The 13,755-nt window shown below is 41.6% G+C and overlaps 1 protein-coding gene across 4 annotated transcripts in view; it reads right to left on the bottom strand.

The window, feature by feature from the left end:
- Positions 1 to 2,247: 2,247 nt before the first annotated feature.
- magixb (MAGI family member, X-linked b) overlaps positions 2,248 to 13,755 on the bottom strand; it is a 76,852-nt gene continuing 65,344 nt past the window's right edge. For 2 of the 4 annotated variants that reach the window (XM_077513347.1, XM_077513346.1), the window contains exons 13-16: positions 12,542 to 12,742; positions 11,983 to 12,206; positions 11,063 to 11,201; positions 2,248 to 8,656 (exon numbers count right to left, since the gene is read on the bottom strand). In XM_077513347.1, coding sequence (XP_077369473.1) covers positions 7,740 to 8,656; positions 11,063 to 11,201; positions 11,983 to 12,206; positions 12,542 to 12,742 — 1,481 coding nt within the window. In that variant the 3' untranslated portion in view covers positions 2,248 to 7,739. Of the gene's footprint in view, positions 8,657 to 10,725; positions 10,830 to 11,062; positions 11,202 to 11,982; positions 12,207 to 12,541; positions 12,743 to 13,755 lie in introns of all 4 variants that reach the window. The other 2 variants (XM_077513348.1, XM_077513349.1) reach the window with 2 other exon arrangements.

Below are 13,755 nucleotides of genomic sequence, written 5' to 3'. Positions count from 1 at the left end.
CAGGAAAACATGATGTCGCCAAACCAAAAATCAGCTACGTTGTATAATTTTGTACAGATTGCTGCTGGTGCCGTTTTAAGTAACCACCTAAAGAAGCGCAAGGAAGTGATTTCATGCACCGTGCTTACTGTCAAGTCTTTATTCATATTTATTTATTTATTTTTCCTTACAAAAAACATCTTGTGACAAAATGTGAACCTAGGTCAGTCCCTTCAAGCCAGGAAAGAACCAACTTGAGTCACTGTGTCTACATTAACTGGGCCCGTGCCTGTGAGAAAATGTCCCCAAAAAGATAAAAATAAGACAAGCAGACCTCACAGTCAATTGTTATTTTTAGCAGCATGCCTTAAGTGCTCCAATGAACCCTCTCGTGCCTGTCGTGCCCACACAGGTGACATAATGTTAGTGTCCTGGTAGTGGTGAGGCCATCGGAAACTGTAAAATACCTGCTGTGGTCAAGAGCAGGCTTTTAATAATTGACGTGGAACATGATCAGTGTTTTATCCAATGACGGATGCTCTCAAAAATACATGCATCAATTCAGCTTCTGGACATGTGATTCTCAATTTGAGATTCAAGGTAGAGAAATTTGCATTGGAGCAAGTGATAGCAGCAGAAATACAAACACATATATGAACATCACACCTAAACGCCACCTACATGTTACATTATTATCCAACATGTTCTCTTATATTTTTATTAAGGTATCTTAGGCCGCCAGATTTTAATACAGTGCTGCCTTGAAATGCATAAAAGTGCCATTAATCCGCTTTAGCCTACTCACACCCAAAAACACAAATAGTTTTTTTAATCAGGAAAACTAACACTTAACATTGTACCTTAAAAACCATAGAATAACATCATTAAATAGAATTGAAGCATTAAAACCTTTATGCACCATCTGAAGCTGTACAGTGTACACAATTCAGCACCTTGTGGTGTGCTCACCTTGGCCACAGGGGGCGCAATAGGCCTACTGTATAACAGTCATGCAAACGCAAACGAAGAATAGACTACTACTACAACTACCAGTAATTAGTAAGTTTCTGTAAAACGAGTCAAACAACTGCAGCTCATTCAGGACGCTGTAGCTCAAGTTCTGACCAGAACAAGAGACTTTACACTGACGTCCAATCAGATGTAGAACAGATTTTAAAATTTTGCTACTGGTCTCAAAATCACCTGAATGGTTTAGGTCCTGAATACATTAAAGAAATGCTGTTGGAATATAAACCCAACAAGGTTTTGACATTAGACTCGAGCCAATTAATTCAGAGTTCAAGGCAAACATGGTGTATTAGCATTTAGCATTTTGTTGTAGCTAAAAACTACACAGAGCAGCTGATGTACTCTTTGCTCGTAAAACTGAACAGTTACGGCAAATAATGAGTTGTAAAGGACAGGACACTCGGGTATCAAAATAAATTCCCAGTTGTCAAGTAGAAAATACGACATGAAGGGGGTGTTCTACTCGACATGTGGTATTTATATTTACCATAATTACGATACCACATGAAGGCAATCTTTTTATCTGTTATGAATTTTGAAATTATCATCATCGTATTGGCATCTATACATGCATTGGGCTATGTTTTTGATCATGTAAAGTATTTTGTACACCTCTATCCTTAAATTAGTTATTTGAAAATAAAAAAGTGCAAATACGTATATACATTTAAACTAAAAAACAAAAACAATTTTTATTTTCATGTTAATCTTTTATTTATTTATTTGTTAATGATTATGCCGATTTGTAATTGTGAGGTGTAATAATTGAATTTCGATGAATTGAACTGCCTTACATATTAAACACGCCCCAAACACACTACCCCCACCCACACACTACCCCCACCCTCCCCCAACACCCGGGTCGAAGAGCCTACGAGCTGTCTTTATCTAATCTGGAACCTAACAGTAGTCTGCTCGCGAGATGGGAGTCACAAGATGGCCGCCCTGTGACCTCAACGGCCTGCATGGGCTATCAGCCATCCAGTCATTTAATATAGGTCAGTGGTGTGCATGCGTGTACGTGTATGATAAGTCATGTTCATGTTCGTGTTCATGTTACTGTTTTGCCTTGTAAACTGCACTTTCATATTTCTTTTCGATTTATGTTTAATGCCAAAATGTTTACATTTTGTTATTTCATTAAAAAGAAAAGAAAAAAAAATCTACTGTACTGTTGCTGCCACCTGCTGTCCAACGGACGTTGGTGCTAAGCAGAGGGAAAAAAAGCCAGAAAAGGTATTAATTGATTCAGTATTTTATTTGCACTTTTATTAGAATGTGGTTACACTTCAGACATAATCCGCTTTGGGAACAGAAAGTGTTCAAAAAGAAAATTGGGAACGTGTAGTGACACTGTATGGACACTGGTCGGGGATTTGGTGTTATCACTCTTTCAGTGGGCGATGAATCCAGGACTGTGTAAGGCGTTTTTTGTTTTTTTTTGTTTTTTTGTTTTCTAACCCTCCCAGATGAAAAATAACAGTCTGTCTCCTGATGTTGCCATAAAGGGCTTGTGATCGCCTCGTCATAAATAATATACATCTTTTATGAACACATGTAACCTTCTCTTCTGAATGGCTTATCAATCTACTGATAACCTGAGTAATTAAAAAAAGCACATTTATAGAAAAATAACATCTCACAGTATCTCTTCATAATGCTATTTGAAATGCAATTAAAAAGCAAAAAGTCATATTCGATACAACAGAGTGGATCATGAAGAATTTTTGACCGATTTAAAACTAATTCAAATAAGGATTGTCACAGTAAGACAGTGGTCAAGATGAGGGAGTTTATGTTACCAAGGCAACGCTACGTGGCACATTGGGCCCCAAAAGTTTAAATTTGCCCACAAGCTGCAAACATTTGGCATTTCTAACTTCCGTTACAAAGTGAGTGTCCCAATTCACGCTCAGCTCACGTACAAGAAAACATTCATTAACCAAAATGGGCTAATGGGATCAAAACACTTACTTGATCCTTCACAAAAGCTCAATCATATACTGTAATTTCATCACGCAACAAACAATATGAATGTATAGCTGTCGCGTGACGTGTAGATATGCAAGGTGATTAATTATATTCACATAAAACTCTCTGCATATATTTACAGACTATATATATATTATTATTTGTGAGTGCAGAATATCACACCTGCAGGAAAAGGGGATTTGCGTCATCACAATTACACGGAACTCTATAGTGGAGTGTGTATAGACTACACAGAAAGGGACGGCTGATAATAGCATTATTATTGCTTGGAGTAGGTCCCTCATGAGGTATATGTAACACCAACGAGGCCTCTGTAGAGGAGCAGATACTTTACAGAGGACGGGAATGGGAAGCAGACGACTGAGATGCACTACATCTCATTCAGATATTTAAAACACACACAAGATGAAACATTTGTGATTGTTATGTAGCTATACAATTCAGTTGAAAAAGTGGTGAAAAGAAATTTCATATGAAAACAGTTGCATAAGTACGTGTATGTATTATATTTTGTTGAAGCACCTTACAGAACCGTTCCGATCTGTCTTCAGTCACATTGGACAGGTCTATGGCACATCTGTTGACGATCAATTTTGACATCTATTGGCGAAGATTGTGCGAAGCGAATGTGAAGTTTAATAAATCAGCAATTAAAGGGGTGGTTTGCAATAAAAAAAAAAAAAAAAAAACACTTGTCATTGGTTACGAGTCATTATGACTTAGCAATATCACAGTGGTGCCTTGAGAGACGAGTTTGATCATGCTCATAACACAAAACACTAATCATATTCCAGAATGGAAAATAAGTATGTCTATTCCAGCCTCCCATCCTTTTGTTTTAAAAGCAGGTAAAACAGCAGTAGACATAAAAACAAGAGTATTGACATAAATTAAACAGAATGTCAAGAACTTAGCAGTTGTGCATCACAATTCGATGTTGTAATCGATTCATCGTGCTGTTCCTTCCAGTGTGCCCGACTTGGCCACTGAGAGGCACTATAATACAGTCATGCAGACACAAATTAAGAACAGTACAGTACTTTGAAAAACTCCTAAGTCGGGTCACTCCTATCTCAAGGCACCACTGTACATGATAAATATGATCTATCAGGGTCCAACATTAATGGTGGCCCGATGGTCTCGGATAATGGCTCGACCAAGCCCTTTATAAATGTCATGAATTAATATAATGGGATTAACACATTATTTCTTTTTACACCAAATGTTTCATTTCATACCAATATTGTATTCTGTTATACAATATTTTATATGTAATATAGTATTTTTATACTACTTGAAAAAAATGCATGTAAAAACACTAAATAACTAGACTAAGTGCAATTTCTGGAGAAATTGCGTGGGAATGCTGAATGCTAAGATTTGAATGCATGTGGAATGCTTATCAAGTCAATTGAGAAATAAATTATGAAATTATGATCTCCTGGTTACTGGGCAATGCACTTTACCAACTATGCCACCGAGCAGTATCAGACACCTGGTGATGATGATAAGTTATATGTATGGACGTGGGCGTGAAAAGTGATACTTAGAAAAAGCTCAATGTCTATCCCATTTAAAATAAATGGGGAAAAGTTGATCTTTAACGTTAAGTTGTGCGAGTACTGCAAGTAATGTGGAACCAGACGATATATACCGTGGGAGGCGTCAATTTTTAAGCTAGTTGAAATTTGAACAGTGTAAATTGGAAGTATTATGTGGGAGTTGTGACGTGGCAAAAAAGTATGGCGAATAAAAATCACAATAACATGTGTGGGAACGCTTCAGCATTCCCACAATAAATACTGACGGGAAAAAAAGTTAAATACCGAAATAATACGGCATGAAGACGCTGAACATTAAATAATCATTAAAACATATTGTATTATTATCATGAATACTACAGTACCAGTTCTAACAGGGTCGCCACAACTTAGCTCATGGGGCCCCATAAGGCCACCACTCAGAGAGGCTTAATGTCGGACCCTGTCTATGAAAAATAATCAGACCAGCCAAACAAAGAAATAAAGCGTGACTTGCGAGGTGCCACGCATTCGTCATGCACTCGCCGTACAGCACACCGAGACATCTACCAAAATGTTGCGATGCAACCGACAAAACAGTTCAAGCTTTTCTTACTGAATTGTATAGATCTTTTTTTTTCTGATGAATGAACGAGGAAGTTCTGTTATATCTGTATATTTTTATTTTATTTGTATATTTATTTGATTTTTTTTTAATCATTGTCTTGTTTTAAGTTAGAATAAAGTATTTGTCTTATTACCCTGGATCAAATGTTAAGACAGGAGTGCAACAGAACAAGGGGAAAAGTGACCCAGAAAAAACATGATGAGCATTTATAACTTGAAATAACCAACAATCAGTTGGAAAAAGGCACAAAGAACATAAGCTCAAACTTTGGGATGGGAATCCACAACGACTTCCAGTAAAGGACCCATTTCAACTCGTCCCCTCTGACGTTTCCGTGCTTATCGGATACTATTTTTGGGGATGATGACGCCAGTGTCGGATCAGTTAGGGAAACAGAGAGGACTCACTTGAGGATGACAATCTGCCAAACAAGGAGTTGATGCGTCCCATCGCCTCTTTGAAATTGATTAATTCATCTTGTGCAAATATGCATGCTGTGTTGCAAAACTAAACTGACTAGCAATTGTCCCATATACAAAAAAAAAAAAAAAATCCAAGGTGAAGAAACAATTAGACTGACGAGGAGGAAAGCACCCCTGATTCTGAGCCACAATTTGGCGGTACGTTAGCATCAAATTAAGTGGTGAAATTCAACTTAATTGGTGTGGTAAAGATTATTTTAGCTTTCTTGTAGCTTTTCAAGTGTGACTTCCATAAAAACAACAAAAAACAGCAACTCGGAGCTGTTGAGAGCGTCTTCAATTCCTGTGAGGTTTTCTGTTCAACTTAAATGGCACAGATTTTACGAAGAGCGAGTGCATTTGTGAGTAAAATGACAAGATTATTATTTCATTAAAGATCACGTTTATAACACTTTGGTTTGGTTACAGACCATATTTTTCTTTACTTATATTACTTTGGAACAGTCAAACCGAATTACTGCAGGCATTTAAGTTTGGGGTTTAAAAAAAAAAAAAAAAAAAAAAAAAAAGCTTTTAGGGCCCAATTTGTTAGAGGCACCTGTGCACTCAGCATAAAAACGTGCATAACTTAATTTGTTAAGTCTAGTTTACTGTGGGGACCGCGTTGCGGTGGACTGAGCTGCCACACCCCTAGCAGATCTGCCAATTGATCTACCTGTACGTACCTGTCTCTGACATTGTTCGGGCAAAATTAGCGAAACAGCATCGCGCTGTAATGCAAAAGTTGTCAGATCTTCCTTGTGATTTCTCGTTCAGGTATTTTCAGGACGCCAATATTTCTCTTCAAAGCAAGCAAAGGGGGCTTTAAATTTTTTAATGAAGGGTATCTTCACTCCCTCACCATGCAATTTTGCCCAAAAACAAAAGGAAATACGCATCGCTGTCGGCTGCTACAGAAGTCAGGAAAAGACAGACGCCTCACTCACTTCAACTGATTGTCGGCAAAACCCAAGATTTTAGACATTATTTCTGTCAAGCCAGATAAGAATGAATTTATATTACATTATAGCTTCAATGTTTTGTTAGCATTTATTGTAAATAGTCATAAAAAGTCAACAAACGTGTGGACGGTTAGCTACCCGTAGCTATCGTTAGCCTTTGGCTAAAATCAACAATGGAAACATTACCTTAGCGCAGACGTAGTGCTTTTCTGGTCATTTTGGAGGCATTCAATTGGACGTGTGTGCAAAGTTTGTTCTGTTATCATTTATAGTAAATAGTAAGTCAACAAACGTGTGGGCGGTTAGCTACCCGGAGCTATCGTTAGCGTTTGGCTAAAAAACAACAACGGAGAACATTACCTTAGTGCAGACGATGTGCTTTCTGGTCATTTTGGAGGGAATCAACTGGTCGTGTGTGTGGTCCTCCACAAAGTTTGATCCAGCGCAGACATTTTTTGTCGTTGTTTAGGGAAGGGTTAATTCCGGACAGTGTCTCTCTTGTGTCTTGTGTCTCTCTTAAACAAGCCGTGACTACAGCGTTTAACAATTTTGATTGTTTGTCTGTTTTTTTTCTTGGCTTTGGATAAGCACACAAATAACGCAATGCACTACAGGGAGCTGGATTGCATTTGTTTGTCTGCAGCAAAACACACGTGCCGTCTCCGCGGCATGAAGTCTTGCGTTTTGATTGGTTTACTAGGTCATGCGGGCGCGGTTTACGGTAAGGTCAATTTGGTGACAGAAATTAGTAGTAGCGCTAGGAGTAAAAAAAAAAAAAAAAATCGGTGTAACATCATTTTAGTGTGTTTGTGAATTTAGTAGACCCTGGCGCATTTAGGAATTTGGTGACAAAAAGTAGACTCGATTTTAGACTCCTGGTCTAACTTGTGGCGCAGGTGGTATAATGAAATTTTGGTGGACTAGTGATGGCACGTCGAACATTTGAACTTGACTTCCACTTGAAAGTCTAAAGCTTGGGTTATGCTTGACGCCTCAACCCTCCGTGCGGTATCCGGCGAGCACACGTTTTGCAACTTTCATCCTCTTGTGCAATGATTCGGGAAGTGAGTAATGTTGCACCATGGCTGAATCAGGTTGGGAAACAGGGAATAGAGAATTACATTGCAATGAGAGGTGAACGTTGCCAAAAATTGCACGCGTCTTCCGGTCAAGAGGCGTCCCGACTCCTCTCTGCTTCCCGACCCATCGGCCTCGACGACAGCCCGTTCTCCACAACGTCCCGAGCCACCCTCCGCCGGCTGGGAGTCAGCCAAGGGCCCGGCAGCACAACGGCCCGAGAGAGGCCCGAGACGCTGGCGGCGGACATGCTGTCGTCTGATTGGCTGCCTCCGGTCTCTGACTCATCATCCCTTGGCTGATTTACAGAAAGCGTGGAAGTGAGGAAGGAGAAGGGCTTCCTTTGAGAGATGGAATTCGTCACGGCGTCACTTGGTGACGGTCTCGCCTGTTCGTCACCTGAAAGCTCATCTTCCTCAAACTCCTGGAGATTTTCTTCACCCTGGTCATCATCATCATCATCGTCGTCGTCAACCACGGAGCCCTGGAGCTGTTTCATCTCCCGGTAGCCTGCCGCCACTTCCCACATCTGCTCTGGCTCGTCTTCGCTGTCCTCTTTGGGCCTAGGAAGCTTTTTGTGAAGACTCGGAATTGGCAGCACATCTCCTCTCTCTGACCCCTCCCTTCCCTCGTCGACCTTTTCTCCCAGATTCTCCTCAACAGGAGTTACTTCCTGTTTCCTCTCTTTACTCCTCCCTCTCTGCCCTTTCCTCACCCTCTCCGCATGGCTGTCGTCCGTCGGCAGGGCTTCTCTGGGTAAACTCCGAGACATCCTTTTCCGAGAGCTCCTCCCTCTCTCGGGCTCCGAGTCTGGGCTCCGCAACGGCGAGCGACCTCTCGATCCCCGCCTTCTCCGCCTTCCTCTCCCTTTCTCACGTCCGTCCAAAGACTTGCTTCTCCTCTTGTGTTTGGAGCGGCGCCCCCTCTGCCTGCCGGAGTCTACTGCAGCCATACCCTGCTCCTTGGGGTGACGCCGGCGGGAGGGGGAGGTGATTCTGTGCTCACGGCCTGGACAAATGTATGGTTGGGGGGGGGGGTCACAGATTGGGGTGGGGTTGAGAGGTAACGATACATGTTTGAAAAGCATTTTGTGCAATGTTATATGAAATTTTGTTTTTTCACGCTTGTGATTTGTATGCAACTGTGCTATGTATCTCCTCAAAGTACAGTGATGCCTTGACTTGCTAATTTAATATTTTTCCCTGACCACACTTGTAACTCAAAACACTAGCATCGCAAACCATCTTTCCGCATTGAAATGAATGGAGAATATATACCTGTGAGTAAAGGAAAGATTAGTTACTTCTTTCATCGGGAAAAAAAGTATATTTCTATCTGTTTCTGTTTTGCAGCAATTAGCATTAGAATATCGCTAAGTTTCATCATTATTGACACATCTGTTTAGAGCTGTGGGGAAATCAGCGTGTTTGCAGCTTGGTTGATCTCTTATACTCTGCTGCCACCTGCTGGCTGTTTTTGTAATTACTACCATTGCTTCACCCGTTTTCTAAAGTTCAGAGGCTGCATCAAATTTCTCTAGCATAAAAAAAAACATTAAAAAAAAAGTATAAATATGTCTTTGGGACACTTAAAACATTTAAAATAGAATGTATTTATACGTTTTTGGGAGCAAATGAGTTCAAGGGTAATATTTACAGCAACATGAATGCTAATTTTGTTAACCGTTTTATTTCGTTTTGCATTGTGTGAGCATTAAGTTTGTCAGACAAAGTTTTATGTTGAACTTTCTGCTAAAGTGCTGCTCTTTGTGAAGTTCTCTGCCACCATTGAGCCTTTGTAGCTTAAAATTTTGTTCACGACTCAAGACAAAAACGGAAAAAAAAAAACAGCCAAACAACGGCTTGTGTATTGAAAAACTCACAAGGGGGGTCGCTTGCAAGTCAATGTACCACTGTATAGTTAATTTGGTGTTGAGGTGAAATGGGCAAGAAATTTGACATGTGCATGCCATTACTCCTAAGAACATGTATGAGATTTCTGCCAGTGTATACAGTTGTGTTCAGAAAATAGAGGAAAATAATAAGCCTTTATTGTTATTGTGATTGTACGGTACAGATACAACCAACTTGAGGGTGAAACTACATCAGTGTTTTCAAGAATAAAAAGTGTACAAGTAGCGAAGCAGTCAGGAGTATTTTAAAAGTATGGAATAAAGTATTGGTGTTATTGTGAGTTCGGAGTGGTGATGGCTTGTGGCAAGAAGCCGTTGCTGAGCTTGTTTGTTCCTGATGGACTGCTAGCACCCGCCAGTGGGTTAAAGCTGGTGGTCAAACTCTAACAATTTATTTTTCAGTGTAAAATGGCGGAAGATTTTGTTTTCCCGTGAATCACTTAAGTAATATTTTTATTAAATTAGCACTAAGGTGGCGGCACGGTGGGCGAGTGGTTAGCAGGTCCGCCTCTCAGTTCTGAGGGCTCCGGTTCGAGTCCAGGCTCCGGCCTTCCTGGGTGGAGCTTTGCATGTTCTCTCCATGCCCGCGTGGGTCTTCTCCGGGTACTCCGGTCTCCTCCCACATTCCAAAGACATGCATGGCAGGTTAATTGGGCGCTCCCAATTGTCCCTAGGTGTGCTTGTGAGTGTGGATGGTTGTTCGTCTCTGTGTGCCCTGCGATTGGCTGGCAACCAGTCCAGGGTGTCCCCCGCCTACTGCCCAGAGCCAGCTGAGATAGGTGCCAGCACCCCCCGCAACCCTTGTGAAGAATAAGTGATCAAGAAAATGGAAGGAAAGCACTAAGGTGCTGGCACCTAAGAACATAACATACTGCTGATGTTGAACAGGTTGAAATAATAGGTATGGAAGAAATGGAACAGTCCTAAAAATGGTTCAGGCCCTACTTAGAAGAAATTTGTTATTTTGTGACCATTGCAAATTGTGAATCTGATTGAATGGCCATGTCACATGGAGTCCCTCAAGGGTTATTTCTTGGACCCAAAGAGCTGTACTCATGTATTGCACGCTTAAAGAAACCGCTATTATTCGGAACACAAGTGCATGTGAGGACACAGTGGTGACCGAGCGCAAGAATGTAGAGAGACAGAAAATGGGAGAACTAACAGGAACCATTACCAACCGCGTATTCTCGGTCCGTCCGATCACATAGAAGCAAGGCTCGCCTAATTTGGAGTTGGTCATACAAAGAGACAAACTGGACAGCTCCACTGAGAGAAAGAGAAGGAGGAGGCGGAAACACAAGAGAACAAAGGAGAAGAAAACACGTAAAAGCAAGAAATGGGAGAATTATGAGTCGGATGAGTTACAGAAAGGAAAGTACGGCCAAAAGACAAGCGTTAGACCGGATTCTAGTAAGCATTCAAAGAACAAGGAGCACTTTTGAGGACCTTCTGGTGTCATGTGAGCCACTTTAACTAGAATGTACGTCGAATGTTCTCACCATAGTCGGGCACGTATCCGTTCCCTCTCTTGAGGACCAGGTGGATGCGGTGGCCTCCTCTGCGGATCTGCTCCACCGCCTGACTGTGGGTCATCCCCGCCGTGCTGTCGCCATTGATTTCCACCAGCTGGTCACTCACCTGCACGGCCATCAAAAGTGTCTGAATAAACAACCGTTTATTCACGTGTTGGCACCTGTGGCCAATTTTGAGTTTTCTGTTAAACTATTGTTAGATAATTTGTCTTTGTCATGTCTTTAAACATAAATCATACGAGCAAAATTTGATCACGCTTGTGTGACTACGTGTATGTACAAAGGTTGCAAATTTGTTGCGCATGATACCCACACATCTCCTGACTGACACGAAAGCACAGTGCAGATATACTTCCGCCATTTTGAGACTCATGCCTAACTAGTGTGCCACATTTAAAGGGAATAAAACCTGAGACCTGAGCAACTGTGATGTAATTTTCCCTCGACAGCAAGTGGCAAAATGGCCGCCTTCTGATATTGATAAAAATTGCTGGATTTTTTTGCTTAACTCATATTTCACTAACTCAACATCAACCAGAATTACATATTTAGACTATTGGAGCTGCATAGAGCATATTGATGTCAAGAAATTTTTGGGGGGTTGACTTTAACTTTGAATCACCATCAATTTGAGCAATAATTATTAACAATGAAAACAAGGTAGGAAATACACAAACAACACTTTTTTATTTCTATAAATCTCTGCAATCCTTTTCTTTTTCTAATGATCACTTCTAATACATTCCTAGGAAATCATCTAGTCCAATCGCTAATAAGCTATTTTTAGAACAGGCCCACAGCTCATGTCGTCTTTGGGTTAACCATGTTGGTGACCCCTGCACTAGACAAAGCCTGCATAAACACTTTGAGAATAAAATAGTCTTAACCTGCATCTTCTGGCTACGTGAGGCGGGCCCTCCTTCCATCAGTCCCAGCACGTAGAGGCCCATGTTGTACTCGCTGCCCCCTCGGAGGCTGAAGCCGAACCCTGAGGGGCCGCGATCCAAGTTGACGCTGTAATACCTGGAATCGCGTTTGGGACGCGACCTCTGACCCTTCCTGCTTCTGTGTCCGAGGTCATAGTCAGCAGGTTCCGAAAGGCTGGTCGAGTCTGGAGGAAGAGATGACACCGCTGACGTCAGAGCAATTATTCTTAACCACAAGTGTTCCGTGAGAGATCATCATCATCATGATGTGGGAGATTATCCAATTTTACATAAGGGGACTGAAAATTATTGATGTATCTTTGCTCATCTATAAATGCCAGTGATATAGTGAGTGGCAGAACAATTAAATTCACTTCCACTAGATGGCAGAAGGTTTCCACTTGTTGCTATGCAACAGGATAACAACATGCCCAGATTTCACTGTCAGTGCGGTTAAGTTCTGAAAAAAATTAAAGTGGGTAAACCCCGCATGTAACGGCTCACGCAACGTTCGACTTACAGGTGCTGGGCCGGGGGACGATGGTGAGGCGTAGCGTGTTTCCCGCCCGGCGAAGGATCTGCGCCAGCTCGCGGTGAGGAAGCATCACCACCGAGCGCCCTTCCACGGCCTCCAATCGATCCCCGGGTCGGATCTGACCGCTCTTGGCTGCCGGGCTGCCTCGGCGCACTGTCACAAAACGGTGAGGCAGGAGCGATGCGGCTATACGGGGAAGAAAGAAATAAGTTGGATGTTGTGTTTCTTGACATTATCAACCTTGGCAGAGTTAGTCCTCACTTTTATGGGACAAATTTTGATTGTGTGGCCCCGTATTACTGCCAATAATAAAACTATGAACTCATCGTATCAGACATGAGTTTAATTCATTCTGTGACCACGCTAGTCTCATTGAAATGAGAGAAAGTATTGCCTTTTTTTTTCCCCTCAAAGTTATGCTGTACCTTAACTTGTAAACACATTATTTGTTCTCCCGAGGCTGTATCTCAAGAACTATCATAGCTCCAGAGTCCAAACATGCTTTTTTTTGCTGCATGCCTGGCTCTTCCTCAAATCCTTAAAGCTGCAGACTTTTTGATGTTTGCTCTTTCCCGTTTAAGCGTGTTGCTTGTTTTCGTGCTCCATTCTGGAGGGACGCTCCAACCTGCAGTGCCGGCATGAGTAAGCCACTGCAGTCGTTGTTGGCAACAACAAATGGATTTTCCTTGTGTGTGAGATTATGCGTTCCCTCCTCTTGCAGCATGTGTGAGGAAGGGATGGCGGGCGGACGGTGTGAGGGGGTAGGGGCGCGATTCGTCACTGTACCGTCAACGTGAACTCAATGTCTTATTGTGTGTGCCATTGCTGACATTCCAGATTAATTCACTGGTGTATAAGCTTGATGAGAGACTTAAGAAAGCCTTAGCTCATTTGTTTGTGTTGATTTAAAAGATCCCCCCGCCCCACCCCCCCACCCCCACCCCCTCCAATTAGCGTGTTTTCATTTTTGTTCATCACGTCCTTGGTACAACAATAGCTTCATGTACTGTAACTCAAAAGATTTAATTATTGTGCATTTCCTAATTTCATTACATTTTAGATAAGAATGTTGTGCTTTTGTTTTTCATGTACAGTAAATCCCCCTCCATGTGGCTTAGCAGTCCCACAATTTTGTGGATTTTTTTTTGGTACAGTTTTTAACTTTAAATGTTGTTCTGTCTCCTGCTTATTTTGGATGT

The sequence above is a fragment of the Festucalex cinctus genome, chromosome 2 (assembly GCF_051991245.1).
Source record: "Festucalex cinctus isolate MCC-2025b chromosome 2, RoL_Fcin_1.0, whole genome shotgun sequence".
Classification (NCBI taxonomy): domain Eukaryota; kingdom Metazoa; phylum Chordata; class Actinopteri; order Syngnathiformes; family Syngnathidae; genus Festucalex; species Festucalex cinctus.
Note: the sequence above shows the minus strand (reverse complement) of the source record. Positions and strands in the feature narration are given on the sequence as shown.